General features: G+C 56.4%; 2 protein-coding genes across 7 annotated transcripts; one reads left to right on the forward strand and one right to left on the reverse strand.

The window, feature by feature from the left end:
- Positions 1-304: 304 nt before the first annotated feature.
- Positions 305-15,800, forward strand: ADCY4 (adenylate cyclase 4). 6 transcript variants are annotated; one of them, XM_058540829.1, is made up of 26 exons: positions 305-398; positions 699-939; positions 2,197-2,394; positions 2,512-2,673; positions 3,303-3,452; positions 3,885-4,033; positions 4,111-4,222; positions 4,940-5,067; positions 5,239-5,397; positions 5,645-5,777; positions 5,976-6,149; positions 8,848-8,891; positions 9,027-9,113; positions 9,322-9,391; positions 9,751-9,848; positions 10,502-10,586; positions 10,694-10,831; positions 11,469-11,579; positions 11,797-11,981; positions 12,187-12,271; positions 12,732-12,890; positions 14,268-14,414; positions 14,718-14,825; positions 14,943-15,057; positions 15,379-15,503; positions 15,586-15,800. In XM_058540829.1, the coding sequence occupies exons 2-26, from the start codon at positions 781-783 to the stop codon at positions 15,736-15,738; spliced, it is 3,234 nt and encodes a 1,077-aa protein (XP_058396812.1). In that variant the 5' UTR covers positions 305-398; positions 699-780; the 3' UTR covers positions 15,739-15,800. The 6 variants fall into 6 exon arrangements, with proteins under 6 accessions (XP_058396812.1, XP_058396814.1, XP_058396813.1 ...); XM_058540826.1 differs by lacking the exon at positions 305-398 and adding an exon at positions 438-562; XM_058540830.1 differs by lacking the exons at positions 305-398; positions 15,379-15,503 and adding an exon at positions 433-562 and having other exon boundaries at positions 15,586-15,652.
- Positions 15,801-16,103: 303 nt separating this feature from the next.
- On the reverse strand, positions 16,104-19,345 carry LTB4R (leukotriene B4 receptor). The gene has a single exon (XM_058540841.1). The coding sequence runs from the start codon at positions 18,753-18,755 to the stop codon at positions 17,667-17,669; it is 1,089 nt and encodes a 362-aa protein (XP_058396824.1). The 5' UTR covers positions 18,756-19,345; the 3' UTR covers positions 16,104-17,666.
- Positions 19,346-19,704: the final 359 nt, after the last annotated feature.

The following is a 19,704-nucleotide window of genomic DNA, read 5'->3' on the forward strand; positions in this document are numbered from 1 at the left end:
ATGTCCTTTCCTACATTCTCGCCAGGCTTCACTCCAGCCCTCCCTCAGTCTCCCCACATCCGAGCTGTTCACCCCCATTTTGACACTTCCCACTCAGCCCGCCCCACCCCCTGGCATTCCTCCCGTGGTCCACATTCCCCTTCCTTGAGGGGACTGAAGGAGGAAGACAATGGTATTAGGAGATACAATCGGGGTGGGGGAGGAGGCCTGGGGAGTAGGGCACGGGAAGGGGCCGGACTGTAATCGGGGAAGTGGGAGGGGGCCGCGGCGCCGCCGGGAGGGAAGCGCCTGTCGCCCAGGGCTCTGAGCCACTGGTTCCGCGGCGAGCGTCACACCACAACCAGCCCCTCGGGCTCCCTCCCTGGGCCTAGCCCACTCAGCTGCGGCAGCATCGCGGAGTGAGTTGGGGAAAAGGGGGAACCCAGGGCTCCTTTGCTTCAACCCCAAATCCTGTCCCCCTGGTGATGAGGCTTTTGCTAGGGCACCTCGGCAGTCTGGGTTTGGGGGGGAGGAGCGAAGGATTGCATTCACCGCCAACTCGGACAGGGCTGGGAGGCCACAGGTAGTGCCTGGAAGGAGATGGGATTGCCCCGGCGAGGTTGGGGGTGCGGGGTGGCAGTGGCTTGGACCAGGGGAGAGGGGCACAGTTGGGGCTGGCTGGAGCCTCAAGAGGTAACCCGGCCCCTGGCCCTCCCCAGCCCCAGGTCCGCCGCCTGCCCCCACTCTCCCCACACCCACCCCCGGGCCGGCGCAGCGCGGGAGCTCAGGGCAGGGGACACCATGGCCCGCCTCTTCAGTCCCCGGCCGCCGCCCAGCGAAGACCTCTTCTACGAGACCTACTACAGCCTGAGCCAGCAGTACCCACTGCTGCTGCTACTGCTGGCCATCGTGCTCTGCGCGCTTCTGGCACTGCTGGCTGTCGCCTGGGCCAGCGGCAGGGTGAGCGGGCATCTGGTGCAGGGTGCCTTCTCCAGAGCAGAGGGAGGGTCACTGCCTAGGGCGCATTTTCGGGGTTAGGACTTGTGGGGTCTTCTCTTCATGTGCTTTCTTTGCTGGGACCCGGGAAAGAAGCGCTGAACCTCGCTAGGAACGAAGTGACCCTGGACAAGTCACTCCACCTCTCTGGGCCCCAGTCTCTGCATCTTACACAGGGAGGTAGCAGAGCCCTAGATGCTTCTAATTTCTGTCAGAGTACTGACAGACCTTTCGAGCTTCTGTGATCCACTGGATTTACTAGAATTAATCCAACACCGGATTTTCCAATTTTCCAGGGGGGGAATTACACTGGGCCCCGTGGGAATCCGTTTCCTGGTTTTCTTTCCCTCTTAGGGCCTGGGAGGCAGTTGTACCCACAGACTCCCAGAAGGCACCCTCCATCCTGCTCTCTTTAGTTCCCCAAATAAAGCCATTTCCAGTTTCTTTTGGGGGAGAAAAGGAGTCTTCAATTCTATTTCTGGAAACACCCTGCTCCAAGTTTTCTTTTCACTCTTCTGAGGCAAGGGGGGAAAATCATTGGACGTGACCAATCCTTGCTGGTCCACCTCGAAGTCTAGGAAGAGGTGGGGAAAAAGGGCGGGGACAGCGTTGGGACTTTTGCGCCCTGAGGCAGGTGTCGAGAGCTCAGCCCGCGGCTTCAAGGGAGATTCGGGGCGCCCCCTGCTGCCAGAGCACTGCCTCGCGGGGGTGAGGGGGTGGGGGGGTGTGAAACTTCGTGTCACGAGCCTGGGGCAGGGAATCCCCCTAGCAAATTGGCCAGATTTGGATACAATCATTCCTGAGTGCTTCCGTGAGCTAGGATTTTTTGCTTGCTTGGGGACCCCAGGCTGGTGCTGTGATTCCTGTTTGACAGATGAGAAAACAGGCTCAGAAAGGTCCTGGATTCACAAATGACCAATTCAGAGTCGGAGCCTGGTCTCCTAGGTAGATGGCCCAAGGCTTGGGCGCCCCTGGCGCGCGAGTGAGATATTCGGTTGAACCGTAGGAGATTGCTGGCTCCGGAGATTAAGAACAGATTCTCGGCTACTTCATATGGTTCAACCCACTGTGAACGGCAAGCAGAGGTCCTCTACCTCCTTCTAGTACTTGGGGTTGAGATACTTTCCAGAACCGGCCTGTGGGGCTGCCCATTCTTCCTCTCCTGGTCGAGCTCCCCAAATTCCACAGTCCGATCTGGCCTCACGCGCCCCCACCCCACAGGAGCTGGCCTCGGACCCGGGCTTTCTGACCACTGTGCTGTGCGCCTTGGGCGGCTTCTCGCTCCTGCTAGGTTTGGCTTCCCGTGAACAGCGACTGCAGCGCTGGACGCGGCCCCTGTCGGGCCTCGTGTGGGCAGCGCTGCTCGCGCTGGGTTACGGCTTCCTGTTCACCGGGGGCGTGGTGAGCGCCTGGGACCAGGTGAGAGGGGCGGCAGGTGGAGCATGGGGGAGGGGGACGCCCGGGCCTGGAACTCACACTGAGCAGTGAGCAGCCCAGCAGGGTAAGCCTGCAGCTTCCTACACCCCCTTCCCCCAGGTGTCCTTCTTTCTCTTTGTCATCTTCACCGTGTACGCCATGTTGCCGTTGGGCATGCGGGACGCCGCCGCCGCGGGCCTCGCCTCATCGCTCTCACACCTGCTGGTCCTTGGGCTGTATCTTGGGCCTCAGCCCCACTCTAGGCCCGCGCTGCTGCCGCAGGTGAGCACGCACGTAGCACAGGCTGCGCCCAGGGCCGGCTCTGCTGCGCGCTACTTGGTTCGTCCAGGCATTCACCAACCATTTGCTGAGCTGTGCCTCCATGGCACGGTGCAAAGCTGGGCGCAGGGTACAAACACAGACAAGCCTCGGCCGTGCCCTCGTGGAGCTGGTACACCAGTGCAGCGCTATGCCCGCAGATACCAGAAGAGGGCTCTGAGCGCACGGGGAAGGGAGTTTGCCAGGGGACCAGGGTGGTGGGGACAGATACGGATAAGGGAATCTTTACAGAGAATGTAAAAATTGGAGCTTGAGTAGTTTAGTGCTGCGGCAGGGGTAGGGCGTGGGGTTGGTGGAGTTGTATTCCAGGTAGAGGAAACGTATGTGCAAAGGTTTCTAGACCTAAGAGGCGGTGTTGGTGCAGTAGCCAAGAATCTTCTGGAGCAGGGGGTATGGGGGAGGAGAAGCGCCCCCTGCGGACCCCACAGTGTGGCACCGATTCCCTCGGAATACTTCGGTCTCTAACTGTAGAGTCCTCCCCAGCCCTCTTGGAGACCAACTCCTGCTACACACATAGCCACCCCCACTTCTGCCCGTATCCAGCGCCCTCTGAAGCTGACCCTCACCCACAGCTGGCAGCAAACGCGGTGCTGTTCCTGTGCGGGAACGTGGCCGGAGCGTATCACAAGGCGCTGATGGAGCGCGCGCTGCGCGCCACGTTTCGCGAGGCACTTAGTTCCCTGCACTCGCGCCGGCGGCTGGACACCGAGAAGAAGCACCAGGTCCTTGCAGCCTGGGAGGCCGGGTGGGACCGTGGCTCGAGGAGAGAGGAGGTGTTTAGCTCACACAGCCGGGCTCCTTCACTAGCTGAATAACTTTGGGCCGGTCACTTGACCTTCTGTTTCCTCTCTTGTAAAATCTGGCTGTTGCCCACCTTGGAAGGTGCGGTGAGGCTCAAACTGAAGCTTGTGAAAGCACTTTAGAATGTTATGATACTAAACGAAGGACTCTAATTCCCCCGTTGGTGCTGGGAATTCAGTCCCTAAAGGTGATCAGAGCAGGATGGTGTGTTGGAGCCCGGCTGTACGTGGTGGGGAGGACCTGGGGAACACCTAGAGGGGCTGGGGAAGCATGTGGGCTCCTAGAGGTTTGGGGTGCTGGGGCTCCTGGCTTTAGGGTACAGGAGTGTTGGTGCTCATAGAGACCTCCCCCAGGAACACCTTCTCTTGTCCATCCTTCCTGCCTACTTGGCCCGAGAGATGAAGGCAGAGATCATGGCACGGCTGCAGGCTGGACAGGGGTCACGGCCAGAGAGCACCAACAACTTCCACAGCCTCTATGTCAAGAGGCACCAGGGAGTCAGGTATGAGGAAGGATGGCTGGAGGGGAGGGGCCGTGGCCTGAGACCCCACCCCCACTAACGCAGTCTGCCCTGCCCAGTGTGCTATATGCTGACATCGTGGGCTTCACCAGGCTGGCCAGTGAGTGCTCCCCTAAGGAGTTGGTGCTCATGCTCAACGAGCTCTTTGGCAAGTTCGACCAGATCGCCAAGGTCAGAGGGGGCCTCCCTCCCCACCCAGAGACTTTCAAATGCTCCACCCTAGAGAGCTCCTTCCAGGGGAAACTCCTGCCTCCTAAGATCCCAGTCCCCCTTCAGAGCCGTATGGGCTCCCAGATACTGCAGTGGGAGTAGGAAACCCTCTCAACCATCCCCAGTCATGGGGCTGCTCACCACACACCTCAAACCTGGAGAGACCTCTCATCTCCACAGATGCCCATCCACAGCACTCCCAAATATGCTCAGAGCCCCAACATAGGTATCTCTGGACACTACAACCAAATCTAGATTTTCAGATGCTCTAACCTTAGGAGGCCCCTCCAAGCGAATTCCCTGCTCTATGCAACCTCAGCCCAGCCACCTGCTCAGGCCCCAGGGATGCTCTCGAGCAAGCTAATCTTGGGTCTCCCCCCAAAGCCCTCAACCCTGAGGCTACTTTCATCTGCTAAATCTGGATACACCCTACACGTGCCAAAGCTGGGGAGAGCCACCGACATCCCAACCCTTGGGAAATCCTGAGAAAGACACCTGCAGGGGAGACGTAAGCCAACCCCATATCAAGTCAAGGGAATCCCTAGATCTGACCTAGACACTACCAACCTCAGAAGTTCTTCAGGAATACCACATTTGCTCCCACTTTTCCCAACTCCCTCCTGCCTCCTCTGGCCTCTAACCAGGTGCCCCCTCCCCCCTGCACACACACACTCCCAGGAGCATGAATGCATGCGGATCAAGATCCTGGGAGACTGTTACTACTGTGTCTCCGGGCTGCCACTCTCACTGCCAGACCACGCCATCAACTGCGTGCGCATGGGGCTGGACATGTGCCGGGCCATTAGGTGAGCTTGGGCCATCAGGTGAGCTCAGGCGGGCGGGCAGGAGGAGGACTGAGGGATGGATGTGGGAGGGGAGCAGGCAGGGCAGTGGAAGTCCTCCTGGAGAGAGGGAGGGGTGCCGCATGGGCAGGGCTGAGGGCAGCACTCAGATTCACCCCTACACACCCTGCTCAGGAAACTCCGGGCAGCCACTGGTGTGGACATCAACATGCGTGTGGGCGTACACTCAGGCAGCGTGCTCTGCGGGGTCATCGGGCTGCAGAAGTGGCAGTATGATGTCTGGTCCCATGACGTCACGCTGGCCAACCACATGGAGGCTGGTGGCGTGCCAGGGTGAGACCTGGGGCTGCAGGAGGCTACAGCAAGAGATCCCACATGCTACCCCCCTTTTCATAGTTCCCTAAAATGAGCACAAGCCCATGTGGGGCTCAGGGAGATCCTGCAGGGCAGGGAGGGAAGCCGGGAGGCACCTCCTGTAGCACAGGGCCTTGCTTGAAGTCAGACCCCCGGGAATGATCCTGGAAAGAAATGAAAGGTTTGGGGTCCCTCCCTCCTGACTCCCACTGCCCCCTCCTTCCAGACGAGTGCATATCACAGGGGCTACCCTGGCCCTGCTGGCAGGGGCTTATGCTGTGGAGGATGCAGCCATGGAACACCGGGACCCGTACCTTCGGGAGCTAGGGGAGCCTACTTACCTGGTCATCGATCCCCGGGTAAAAGCCCAGCCTGGACCCCGTGTGTTGGCCCACCCTACCCTCCCACAGCCAACAGGCCTGCTCTCTGCTATGCCTGAGACTGAGTTCCTGGGTCCTGGTGTGTGTGTCAAGGGGGAGAGGAAACAAGCCTTTAAGGGATGTGGGGAGAATGGGGAAGGGTCTGTGATCTTGACTCTCAGCCCTCATATGTCCCAGGCCGAGGAGGAAGACGAGAAGGGCACTGCAGGAGGATTGCTGTCCTCTCTCGAGGGCCCCAAGATGCGCCCATCACTGCTGATGACCCGCTACCTGGAGTCCTGGGGTGCAGCCAAGCCTTTTGCCCACCTGAGTCATGTAGAGAGCCCTGTGTCCACCTCCACTCCTCTCCCGGTATGTGCGCCTCCATCATGAGCCCCAGCACTTACATAAACCCACCCCCATTGCCAACTCCCAGCCTCCCCACCCCCACCACCAGGGAGTCACTTGGTGACATCCCCAGGGCCTGAACTGTCTGTTTTCCCCAGTCACTGGTTCAGCCTTTCTTTGCCCTTCTTTCCAGAGAAAGGGCAAAGATGACTGCCCTCTGAGCTCGTCTCAGAGAAGATGCAAGATCTTGTAGACCCCATGTCCATTGCTCCCCAACCTCCACTCAGGAAGCCCCTTCCCCTGGTACCACACTGACTCTGAGGCCAGGGCTGCACACCCATTCCCACCAGGAAATGTCTCTGTTTAACTCAGTTCCTGCTACTACCCACTCTCTTCTTCAATCCCCACTAGGACTGGGAGGGTGGGGCAAACAGACTGTTGCCCCTACTCTTTAGCACTTGTACACAGATCAAATGAGGTGACAGTGAGAATCTTTCATGGCCTTGAAGAAGGAAGTCACCATGGGCAGGCAGGAGTAGGGGAGTGGGGGGTGGGCCTAACCCTTGTCTAGGGGAAACTAGGGCAGGGCCAATTACTGGCTGATCCTGTGCATAGCACGTTCAGGGAATCAATTACCCACCAGCTGGTAGAGGAGCCTGGATCTCCCTCATTGGCTGGCTTTTGGGGTTGGTACTTGATGACGAGCAGCCAGAACTTCCTCATGCAGGGGCCAGGCCTTGTCCCTAAAGGCTAGCCCTGGGATTAGGTTTCTCAGCCTGTTCTCCTCCCATTTACCTGATCTTCCCAAACCTGTTTGGCATTTCCAGCCACCTTTCTGCAGATCTTACCAGAATCGTCTCTGCTGGGTAGACCTGGTTGAATTTATGGGATGACTCCAGAGTATCTTTTCTGTGTTGCACTCCCCCTCCTCTCCCATCCAGCAGGGAAGCAGGCCAGAGAGCAGTGAACCTTGGGAGCGGGGGGTCTCTGGCAGTAGTGGTTCAGGGCAGCACTTAATTTTAAGCGTCCACATGGAGTAGGGGAGAGGTCAGAAGAGTTAAGACAGCTGGAGGGAGAGGAGGGAAGAATCCAAGACCCAGCTGACTGTTGCAGGCTGAGGCCTTAGAGGTGGGGTGGAGGAGAGGGCAGGGTTTGCTGGGAGCCCAGGGACTGTGGACAATTTTGAATGCAATCCCCCTAGTAGATTCTGGGGGGTAGGGATGCCCCCCAGAACCCATGCCAGACCTCCCCCACCCCCCATCCCCCCTGCTGGTGTGCAGGCTAAGAAGTATCAGGGTAGAGGAGTAGGAGCCCCTTGTTCTAGCGTATCTCTTGAGGCAGGACCTCACCAGCCTGGAAATTCACTTCTCAGCTCCTGAAGTTCCAGGGCCTCAGTCAAATGTTAGAAATCCTGAGAGTCACAATTGGCTTATGCTCAAACAATGGGAACTTCGGGGTGGTGGGGCAGGGGTTGTGTTGGTATATACCATCCGTCCATTCATTCCTTCCACCATTTTGGGTACCTACTATGTGGCAGGCACTAGGCTAGTTCTTGAGAAGACAGAAATGAATAAGACGTTTTCCCTGCCTTCAAATAACTTATAGGCATGGGCGGGGGGCAGGTGGGTAGTTTGAAAAGTTAGGTCCAGGCATAGATGCGTAGATGGGCTCATACCTGAAATATACCTCTCAATCTTTCTCTGTCTCTCTCTCCACCTCTCCTCTCACATACATAAGGTTTTGGTTAGGGGAGATGATGTGGCCCCCTGTGCTCCTGCTTCCTCACATGAGCCAAGAGGAGCAGAGAAGAACGGTCACGATACTTCTCGCCCTGTGCCGTGGCTGCAGCGCTTCCCCCTCTTCCTTGGCACTGTCCTCACCTGCTTTACTTGCTGCTCATTTTCATATCTCTGCACACACTGAGCATTCCTTTTGATGCAGAAGAAAATGACTGTAACCAGGTTTGTTTCTCTTCCTCTTTCTCTTTCTTCTCCATTTTTTGTTTTCCACCCCGGCCACTTGCCAGCTCAGCCTGACCGTCACAGAAGGTCAGAGGGAAGTCACAGTGTTCTGCAGTCTCACTTCAGTTTACACCCACAGGGATCTTTTGGCATCCCGGTGTGATGCGCAAGTCTCTGCCTTTGAAATTTGTGCAGTCCCTAGGGAAGACGAGATACAAGAAATCAATAGCCATTCAAGCCTATAGACGATACGAGGGTGGCTTGTAAGTGATAGAAACTATGTGGAAATCAGTATAAAGACCCTCAGAGTCTAAAGAGTTGGGAGGAATCTTTAAGGAGTAAGTGCAGGGCCAGCCTGGTGGCATAGCGGTTAAGTGCACGCGCTCGGCTGCAGCGGCCCGAGGGTTCGCAGGCCCGGATCCCGGGCGCGCACCGCTGCTGCACTGCTTGTCAGGCCATGCTGTGACAGCGTCCCATATAAAGTGGAGGAAGGTGGGCACGGATGTTAGCCCAGGGCCAGTCTTCCTCGGTAAAAAGAGGAGGATTGGCATCAGATGTTAGCTCAGGGCTGATCTTCCTAACAAAAAAAACAAGGAGTAAGTGCAGTTTGAACCCTCCCTTGAGGGCAGGTGGGATTTGACGAGAGAGAGAGAGAAGTCATTAGAGGCAGGGGGAACAGCCAAGGATGAGGAAATGCCTCACTGCAGAGAGGCTCCAAGGACGCTCCCCGTCTCCCCATCTCCCCTGTGTTCTCACGACAGGAGAAGGCCCTGGCTTCCTTCAGCCCCCAGTGGAGCCTGGACCGGTGAGGAGGCCTGAGCGACTTTGACAGTGGGGCTGTCTGGGTGATCTACCTCCATCCCCCCTGGGGGGCGGCTCCTGCTTTGCCCAGATGCTTTTGAGGGTCTCCGTGGTGACAGGCTGGGCACTCACTGTGCAGGAGCCGTACTCCCCGGGGACTAGATGAAGAACTGGACACTGGGGATGCCAAGTTCTTCCAGGTCATCGAACAGCTCAACTCTCAGAAGTACGGAGAAGAGAAGAGGGCTGGGAGGGCTGAGGCCCGGGCTCATGTGGTGGAGAAGGGATGGTGCTCCCCTGATAACCCGAAGGGAAAGGAGGGGCTTCCCAGCTCTGGCCCAGGGAAAGATGCATCTGACCATGCCCTCCGGCCCTCTCCTGCCCTGCCCTGCCCTTTCCTCTCCGGGGCTTGTTGCTCCCCCACCTCCCACCAGACAGTGGAAGCAGTCGAAGGACTTCAACCCACTGACGCTGTACTTCCGAGAGAAGGAGATGGAGAAAGAGGTGGGCTGTGGGCAGGGAAGGCGAGGGCGGTGTGTGACACCAGAGGATTTCCCAACCTTAGTTCCTCGGCCCTGGGGAGGGAGCAAGCCCTGCGGTCCCACCTCCCCTCCTCAGGTCTGCTCAATTTGTGATCCTGGGGGTGAAGGGCTTGTGCTTCTCTTCAAAGGGGAAATCACCCTATAGATTGAATTACTGGGTAGTGATGGGCGGGAGGAGGCAGCACTGGTAGGGCTACCTTGGACGGAACTGGAGGGTGGGGCAGTGAGGCTGGGGGACCCACTCCTTGCCTAGGATTAACACCTTCAAGGCGATGGGCAGTACTGGTGCCCCTGTCTCCACTCCAACCCCCTCCCTTCCAGTATCGACTCTCTGCACTCCCCGCCTTCAAATACTATGCAGCCTGCACCTTCCTGGTTTTTCTCTCCAACTTCATCATCCAGATGCTTGTGACAAATAGGTGAGAGAGCTGATTCTCAAAAACGGACCCCCTGGCCTTCCTGATCCCCCACCCACACTGTCTTCCTTCGCCCACTTTCCCCTGGCTTCAGATTGACCCACAGAGGAAATACATGTTCTGGGGAACTAGTGATAATCACAGCCCTCATCTTACCATCCTACATCATGGGGACTTTCTACATAACCCGAGCATTTTCACATGCCTGTCTCTCGATTCTAACAACATCCCCATGAAGGAGGTCATCTTCCCATTGAGAAGACCAAATCTCACAGCAAATAAGCTTAGCAAGTAGGCCCTCACTCCTAGCCCACTGCCAGAAGGGGTGAGGACTTGTTCAAAACTCAGCCAGGTCAAAGAGCTTTCACTTGAAAGCCCAGAGACCAGTCTGATGCAGCCTCGGCCACTCTTGCGAGCCCCTGCCCACTTCCAATATTATCACTACCTTAATACTTCCTGTCCCACCCCAACACTGCCCTAGACCCCTCAGCTTTCCCGGATCAGCAGCATGTAATTTCTTTTATCAGCCCAGCCCCCATCGGCAGCACCAACTCAGGACCACTTCTCCCCATCTCCCAGCCAGAGGACATGGCACCCTACCACCACACAGGGAGCCTGTTCTGGCTCTTCAAACCCTCACTTTTGTTTCCGTTTAGGCCCCCAGCTCTGGCCATCACGTGTAGCATCGCCTTCCTCCTCTTTCTCCTCCTCCTCTTCGTCTGCTTCTCAGAGCACTTGACGGTGAGATGGGCTAGGGGTTGGAAGTAGCGATCTGGGGCCCTGACCATGACCTGGCCTGAAGTCGGTGCTCCAGCCCCATGGCTAAGACTCCTATGCTCCTTCCACAGAAGTGTGTCTTGAAAGGCCCCAAGATGCTACACTGGCTGCCCACACTGTCTGGCCTCGTGTCCACACGGCCTGGACTGCGAGTCGCCCTGGGCACCGCCACCATCCTCCTCGTCTTCGCCATGGCCATTGCCAGCCTGGTGAGGGCAGAGGGGGCCCTATGTACCCCCATCAGGGCATGCTGGACCTGCCAGAGGCTGAAAGGGAAGCCCTGGATTTGGGAAGGCATCTGAACTGAGGCTAGAGGATGTTGGAATTGTTGGACAAGTATAAAAGAAAAAAATTGCAGTCACTCACAATCTACCATCTGGGCATAATCATTGTTAATAACGCTTTGCTGGCCATTCTTCCTGTCTTTTTTCCGTATCGGCAATCTTCATTATTTAGCTGACTCACTATGATTTCATAGCTGAGTTTGGCTGATTTTTCAGAACTTAGAATCATTCCTGGAATTTTCTCCCTGAAAGGCACCCTAGGAATCATCCCCCAGCCAAGTTACAGAAAAGGAAGCTGAGCCCCAGAGAGGTTAAGTGGGTGGCAGGAGATCACGCAGTGGATCCATGGCAGACTAGTGCTCATGACACCCACTCCCCCAATCCCTGCCCCCCTAGCAAGGACCCCAGTGCTGAGGCTCCCTCACCAACCAGAAATAGCAGAATCCACCCCTTTGGAGCAGTCTGGCCCTGACTCATCCCTGGGTCAGCTGAAACCCAGCACAAGCCATCATTTTGCCCAAGGAGCTGCCTGCCCACCTCAGCTCCTCATCTCCTCCTGCAGTTCTTCTTACCGGCAGCACCGAACTGCCCTTTCCGGCTTCCCAATGTGTCCTCCACGGCTTTCAACCTCTCCTGGGAGCTCCCTGGGTCCCTGCCTCTCATCAGCGTCCCGGTGAGTGTTCCTATAGCCCTGAATCTCCTTCTCCAGAGCCTTCCTTGGCCCCTCTCCCACCTCCTTAGTTGAAGAACACTCCATCCCGTGCATTGGGACAGACATCAGTCACACTTGGTGTGTGTTCATGTGCATGACACCTCCTGCCCCCTAGATAGGACCTGGGCCCTGGGGTGTTCCTCTGCCCCACCTCCTGACCACCCTGCTGGCCCCACAGTACTCCATGCACTGCTGCGTGCTGGGTTTCCTCTCCTGCTCCCTCTTTCTGCACATGAGCTTCGAACTGAAGCTACTCCTGCTCCTGCTGTGGCTGGCGGCCTCCTGCTCCCTCTTCCTGCACTCCCATGCCTGGCTGTCCGACTGCCTCATCGCCCGCCTCAGTCTGGGCTCCTCGGATTCCAGGTGCGCACAACCACTGGACAGAGGTGCCCAGGCCCTCTGGGACAGGGGTGACAGGACAGAGTAGAGCCGTCCTCACCTCACTGACCTGAACCACCCACAGGGCAAAGGGGGAGGGACGCTGAGGGCTACGTGGGCACTGGGAGCAGGGAGGAGGCCATCGGGAAGGGACAGGGCAAGAAACAACCCTTATCCATGGCCTCCTCAGACCGGGGGTGCTGAAGGAGCCCAAACTGATGGGAGCTATCTCCTTCTTCATCTTCTTCTTTACCCTCCTTGTCCTGGCTCGGCAGGTAAGTGACCCAGCTCAGCCCTCCAGGGCCTCCCTATGAAGGGCGAGGCAGGGGTCCCCATATTTGTGACTTGATCTCTCTCACCCTTTCCCTTAATCTTACATCTCCAGGGTTGAGCCAAAGTGGTGTGCCCACTGGGAGCTTCTAAGTGAACCTTCCTGCTCCCTTTCTTCCTCCTTTACTCCTCAAGGAGAGTACCCTCAAATTCTCCCCTCCCCTTATCCCTCGCACCCCCAATCTAGGAAAACCATGCTTAAGAAAAAATCTGCTGCCGATTCTGTCCACCCTTGTTTGACTCTAGTTTCAAGGTAGTCTCCCCAGGCATAGTTGCACCTTAAGCCTTATCTCTAAACTGGGGGGTGGTGTGGTTTGAGGAGTCATGGAGTGGGGGGTGAACACTCAGGAGCTGGGGCTTCCCCTGCACTGTGTCTCTCCATGGCCCCCTGCTGACCCTCCCCAGAATGAGTATTACTGCCGCCTGGACTTCCTGTGGAAGAAGAAGCTGAGACAGGAGCGGGAGGAGACAGAGACGATGGAGAACCTGACTCGGCTGCTCTTGGAGAACGTGCTCCCTGCGCACGTGGCCCCCCAGTTCATTGGCCAGAACCGGCGCAACGAGGTGACTCCTCACCCCTGACTCCTGAGCCCCAGACGCCAAAGGGGCTAATTTCAGATGAAAGTCTTGGCCCTTGGCCCATGGCCCATCATCTCTAGGCTCCCCAACAGTGAGTCAGGTGGCCACCCAACCCTTGTCCCTGTCAGGTGCCTCCATTTTCACAAGATCTTAGGCTCTGTCTTTGGTGATCACAGAATCTCTGTGTTCCAAGTTCTTACTTGGAAGGAGTGTCCTCTCCAACTCATGGCCACTCCATACCTCTCACAAGCTTCGTGGAAAGTTGATGGGCATTGTGTGGAGGACACAGTCCAACCATCTCTCTAGACCGGCACTGTCTGGTATGGTAGCCATTAGCCATGTGTGGCCATTTAAATTTAAATTTAAATTAATTAAAAATTCAGTTCTTCAGTCACCCTGGCCACATTTCAAGTGTTCAACAGCTGCTCGTGGCTAGAGACCACCATATTGGACAACACATATATAGAACATTTCCATCACCACAGAAACTTCTGTTGGGTGTTGTTGCTCTAGACACTCAAATATCTTGCCATAGTCAGACCGTCAGAAGGTCACCCACATTTTGTACCATCTTATTTGTACCACCAGCACCTCACCCTCTCTGCTATGGGTGTGCTCTTAGCCTCTATTGAGAGGTGTTAAAGAAACAGCTCAGGGGGCTACTTCACAGCCTTATGCCCCCACCACCTGCTCTCTTCTCTCAAGTAGCTCCACTTCTCCTGATTTCTTCTCTTATAGACCTGGGAATCTTGTAACTGATCCTGTTTCTGTCTTCACACTAGCTACTAGAAAGCTCAGACCCAGAATCTAGGACTAACCAGGACTTCATGGTGCCCATTTTGTAAACCAGCCTCGGATCTGCCTCCCTCTTCACCATCTTTCCCTGCCTTTCCCTCTACCCCATTTCACCTATTATTTTATCTTCCAAATTGTAGCTATCTGTGAGCTGACCTAACTGACTTAACACATTTCAGCAACTACATAGGATATAAAGATAATTCCCATTGACGTGATCTCAGTTCTAGAAGAGACTCCCTTCACATTGCTGTGAGGTGATGCTAATCCCAAACCCCTGTCTCTCCTGGAATCACAATGAGACCCAATCTTTGACTCCTGCATCACATCCCTGGGGTAACCTGGCCCTACCCCTACCCTCCTCCCCGATCCTTCTTAAACAGAGGAGGAGGAGTATGGATGCAGGGAGGAGGGCCCGTGCAGACCCAGAGGGGAAGAACATGGCATCCCCCTCACCCAGCCTCCCGCCCTCCCAGGATCTCTACCACCAGTCCTACGAGTGTGTTTGTGTCAGACCCAGAGGGGAAGAACATGGCATCCCCCTCACCCAGCCTCCCGCCCTCCCAGGATCTCTACCACCAGTCCTACGAGTGTGTTTGTGTCCTCTTCGCCTCAGTCCCAGACTTCAAGGAGTTTTACTCTGAATCCAATATCAACCACGAGGGGCTAGAGTGTCTACGGCTGCTCAATGAGATAATTGCTGATTTTGATGAGGTGACAACTCCAAGAGTCCCCCAGGCCCTATGTCCTGGATTCTAGAATTTTCCACCAGTCCCTCCTTCCACTTTGCTCTCCTGACTATGAGGCCCATCCTCCCCTCCCCGGCCCTCCGCCTCCTCCTCTGATCCCCCACCTCTACCCTCTCCAGCAACTCTTCCCACTACCAACTCTCCCTCCTGACCCCATCCTTGACCCCACAGCCTGGTCCTTTAGCCTCCAAAGGTCTGGGGCTGGGCTTTTGGGAGAGAGGAGGGAGATGGCAAGAGAGACTGAGGACACAGCATCTTCTCTATACAGCTGCTCTCCAAGCCCAAGTTCAGCGGGGTGGAGAAGATCAAAACCATCGGCAGCACCTACATGGCAGCTACAGGCTTAAATGCCACCTCTGGACAGGACGCACAGCAGGTACCGAATCCCTTCCTTACCCACCAACCCTCATCTGGGCTTTCATTGGTGGGCCCATAAGTGGGACTTATTCCTGTGCCCTCATTGACCCATCCTGGTGGGCCGGCCTGTTGCCAGGATGCTGAGCGAAGCTGCAGCCACCTCGGCACCATGGTGGAGTTCGCGGTGGCCCTTGGGTCTAAGCTGGATGTCATCAACAAGCACTCATTCAACAACTTCCGCTTGCGTGTGGGTAAGGACCTTCCCTTGCTGAGGCAATCTAGGCCCTGCTCCTCACCTCCCCAAGCTCTCCCTTCCCCAAGCCCTTTGTTAGCTGCTCCCCAGCTCATCCCTGGACCCCCCTCCAGACTCAGCCCTTGGGATGGAGCATGAAACTACAGGTCCAGGAGCTCTGAGGCTCACCCACTCCTTTCCTTAAGCCACACTCCCCCAGCCCCACACTCCTTTCCTCTAAGGGCCCCAGGCCATTCACTCTAGTTCCTTGAGCTTCCTCTTCCCCTCTCCCTCCTCAAATCCCCCTGCCTAAGCCCCTCTTTACCACACCTCTTGTCAGGGTTGAACCATGGACCTGTAGTGGCCGGAGTGATTGGGGCCCAGAAGCCACAATATGACATCTGGGGCAACACGGTGAATGTGGCCAGCCGCATGGAGAGTACAGGAGTCCTGGGCAAGATCCAAGTGAGGGAGCCACATTAGAGGCAGGGGGCAGGGGGACAAGGATGGGGCCACCCCACACTCCCTCACCCCCCTCCATTTGCAGGTGACTGAAGAGACAGCTCGGGCCCTGCAGTCTTTAGGCTACACCTGCTACAGCCGGGGCATCATCAAGGTCAAAGGCAAAGGGCAGCTCTGCACCTACTTCCTGAACACAGATTTGATACGAACTGGACCTCCCTCAGCTGCCCTAGGCTGAGACCCCCACCGCCTCCTCTCTGCCTCTAAGATCCACAATAAAGAAACTCTGTTATGTCTGGAGTAATTGATGTCAGAAGCTGCTGGTATATCTGGGGATCCTTCTCTTTCTCCTTGCCTCTCAGCAGGATGGCTTCTTCTCAGGACAAACTGAGTGCGTGTGTGTGCGCAAGTGTGAGCATGAATGTGTTAGAAAGGAATGATTCTTTTACACCAGCTCAGGAAGAGGACCACCTCAGCCTGCCTGCCAACCTGATTCCAGTATTTTGTACAGCTTGGAAGCATGAATTATTTTATCCACATGACTCAAAACAAGGATTTGTCCTTTCCTGCTCCCCACCCACAAATATTGGAAGGAATCTCCAGGAAAATGTCATTTGACCTTTATTCATTCAACAAACACTAAACAAGAACCACTCTGTGCTTACTATGCAGCATGGGAGGGAGGCCTGGGAAATAATCTGTTGGATCCCTCCCTGTTTCAGCTGCTGTTCTCAGATTGACCCACCATGCTTTCCAGCAAGGACCTGTAGACAGTTTTGGGGTTCTCCTGTTCTCAGGTCTCTCAGATGCACTCTTGCTTCCTTCTGCATCCTTCTGCACAGATGCTGATATTATGTAGGTTTTGAAGCATCCATGGTTCATTCCCACCTCCTAATATTTTGGGGTCCATAGGGGATAACGCACCACCCTAGGTTTGTCGAAGATGTTGCATATGGATTTTTGGGTTTTCTCCTAGTTGCTCTTTCTTTTCTTATGGGAGAGATTCAGAAAGTACACTGCTGCCACTGCTGCTACCATCTTCCTAAACACTGTCAGAACAGAGCCAGTTCAAGGCTCTCCAAGACAACAGTCACTCAGGAAAGAATGACTCATCTCTCGCTTTTGGGACTCTTCATTTCATAAGGGTGATCAGGTCACACAGCCCTCTGCCCCACCCTGTGCCAGAGTGTCTTTTGGGGGCTGGCGGAATGCTGATGTGCCAAATTCTAGGGAATGAGATCTGATGACTTGGGTTTTTTGTGTGTGTGTGTGGAATATGGCAGATGAAGAACATCTGCCAATCCTCCTCTTTTTTGCTGAGGAAGACTGGCCCTGGGCTAACATCCATGCCCATCTTCCTCCACTTTATATGGGACGCTGCCACAGCATGGCTCGACAAGCGGTGCGTCAGTGTGCACCCAGGATCCGAACCAGCGAACCCCAGACTGCCGCAGCGGAGCGCGCACACTTAACCACTTGTGCCACCAGGCCAGCCCCCCGATGACTTGGCTTTCAAGCGAGGCCTCCTTGGGAGATGGAGGGAAGGGAGACAATCCCCGAGAACATCTCCCACTGAGAGGACGAAGACTACTGGCAGGAAGTTGGAGTCACAGTAACAATTATACCCATCACAGGCTTCAGGGAAGATGTCCCACAGCAGGGCTAAGTTTTCTCGGAAGGTCCACTGAGTCAGGGAGTCTGGAGTGATGAGCCCACATGGGTGGTCTTCCTTGGTCAGCTCCTTCAGGCATCTGCAGACCTGTGTGGTTCTAAGTATGATGGGCAGACAGCTTGCTGCAGAATGGGGGAGGGTAGGGGGATCTGATTTCTATGTCTTTGTGTCCCTTCCACAACTGAAAATCATGGGAAACTAAAGGATGTGACTCTCAACCATTGAGAGGGTCCCCCACAAGGGCGCCCATGAGCACCCCAAGCCCCCATAATACACACGCCCCACATACCGAGTTGACCCAATCTCAGACCTCAGTTTTAATTATTAAGCTGCCTCAGGAGCCAGGCTCTCACTCTGCCCTTACTTGGCCCTCCCCTCCCTCTTCTTCCACTCCACCCCCCATACGCGTTCTCCTCCTGGGGTACAAAATTGTGTCAGGCCGGCATGGGGGCGTTCTGCCATCACCACCACCCCCAGGCGCAGTTGAGTTCGCTTCATTGGAGAGGGTTGGTGGAGACAGTGAGGCTATCCGAGGTGCCAGGCTCGAGGGAGGTGGGGGCACCCCTCACCGTCTGGCCCAGGGTGCCCCCGCGGCGGCTGCTGGCCATCTCGGAGCCGGTGCCCTCCAGCAGCTTGGCGACGAAGCCCACGCCGGCCGAGCGCAACAGGCCACCACCGGCGCATGCGTACAGCACGGGGTTCACGCTGCTGCTCAGGAAGGCCAAGGCGATGAGCACCTGACGGGCCAGAAACAGCCGCTCCCCATCGGGCCCCTCCCTGGCGCCCTTGCCGGCCAGCGCGCGGCCTGCCTCGGCCAGGTTCACCACGTGGTAGGGCAACCAGAAGGCGGCGAAGGCCAGGATGATGAGCACCACCAGGCGACCGGTGCGGCGGCTGCGGCGGAAGCGCCGGGCCTGCAGCCTGCGCCTGATGTCGGAGTAGCTGGCCACCACGGCCAGGAAGGGCAGCAGGAAGCCGGTGATGGCCTCGAAGAGCAGGTGGAAGGCCCTGTGTCCTTCGCTGTCGTACTTTGGGAAGCATATCAAGCTCCTGTTCTGTATCAAGGTCACCTTGCGGTACCTGATGACAGGCGTGGCCAGCAGAAAGGACGCCACCCAGATGCCTGCCAGCACCCAACAGGCAGTCACCTTGGTGCGCAGCTTCTGGGACAGAAAGGGGCGGGCCACCGCCAGCGAGCGGTCCAGACTCATGGCTGTAATAAGCAGGACGCTGGCATACATGCTGACTCCGCAGACATAGTGGAATAGACGGCAGCCAGCTAGTCCAAAAATCCAGGTGCCTCGGGCCAGGGAGTCGAGGAAAAAGGGGGCAGTAAGCACCACGGCCAAGTCAGCCACGGCCAAGTTCAGCACCAGCAGGGCAGTGACAGAGCGCTTCCGCATCTTTACCAGGATGCTCCACACCACAAAGCTGTTGCCAGGAAGCCCCACAGCTAGCGCCACTGACAGTAGGATGATAGCCAGCAGAGGGATGAACATGGCACCACCTGAGGAGAGTGCTACAGGAGATGTAGTGTTAGTGGTCATTGCAAGGACCTGGAGAGTGAGAGCGGACACGTGCATGAGGGTGGGGGACCAAGGGTCTCCTGACACCCTGAACACACTCAGCCTGAATACTGGAGTCTGTCTCCAAGATCAGCAGCATCAGACGGACCTGCGCAATATAGCGCCCTCATCACTGCCAACTGATCTGTCTTAAGGGGATCTGGCTGAACAGAAAGACTAATTTCCTAACTGGGCCACAGGGCCCATTCCTGCCCACAGACCCAATTGCAAAATATGCGGCAACAGCAACAGCAGCAGCAGTATTTTCAGACTCTTTCAGCTTTCTTCCCTTAGGAGACCTGAAACCCAGAACTAAACTGGGGGGCTTTCCTTACCAATGCTGCAGCCCCTCCAAAGGCTAGCTCCTCTGTACCCTGCCAGGCCCTTAGCCCCCTCAGTCCCGTTGACTTCCTCCAATCATCTACCCACTCTCCCCAGAGATGCCCAGGGTCCACCAGGAATAACAGGGATGGTGAGGAGTTCATGGATGGGAGACAAGAACGAATCCTTCCGAGTCCCTTTACCACTGATCAGGATCTCTTTGGAAACTCCTCAGTACCATCTCTCATGGCTGCACCCGCCCCACCATCACCTCTCCTTCTCCCAGGATACTTACTTACAGGCTTTACTGGGGACTGGTTGGAAGCTGGTGCCAATCCCAAGGTCAGGGCAGAGTGGTGTAGCCTGTCCCCAGATCCGTCCCAGTGCCAGGGGCCTGGCCCTGGGTCTGGGTGCTATCAGCTAAGTCAGCCAAAGAGGAAGTACTACGGAGCAGGGGAGGGGGAAGACACATCATCCTGAGGGTGGGGCTGAAACTCCTACTCCCTCCCCTCACTAGAAAGGAGGATAGTCTTTGTGTTCCAGAAGAGCCCAGCAGGGAGGAGGAGGACTCAGGGGTGGGGTCAGATGAGAAGAGCCCAGGAAGGGGCAGTAAGAGAGGAGAGAGGGGTGCGGGGAGTGAGTAGGC

This window comes from Diceros bicornis, chromosome 5, assembly GCF_020826845.1.
Source record: "Diceros bicornis minor isolate mBicDic1 chromosome 5, mDicBic1.mat.cur, whole genome shotgun sequence".
NCBI classification, from domain to species: domain Eukaryota; kingdom Metazoa; phylum Chordata; class Mammalia; order Perissodactyla; family Rhinocerotidae; genus Diceros; species Diceros bicornis.

Excerpts from the sequence above, each read along its gene's own strand:
- ADCY4 (XM_058540826.1), top strand. The coding sequence starts at position 465 with ATGAGGCTTTTGCTAGGGCACCTCGGCAGTCTGGGTTTGGGGGGGAGG. Across the intron at positions 563-698 it reads ACAGGGCTGGGAGGCCACAG|CCCCAGGTCCGCCGCCTGCC; the intron begins GTAGTGCCTGGA and ends GGCCCTCCCCAG. Across the intron at positions 4,223-4,939 it reads AGTTCGACCAGATCGCCAAG|GAGCATGAATGCATGCGGAT; the intron begins GTCAGAGGGGGC and ends ACACACTCCCAG.
- LTB4R (XM_058540841.1), bottom strand. The coding sequence starts at position 18,755 with ATGCACGTGTCCGCTCTCACTCTCCAGGTCCTTGCAATGACCACTAAC.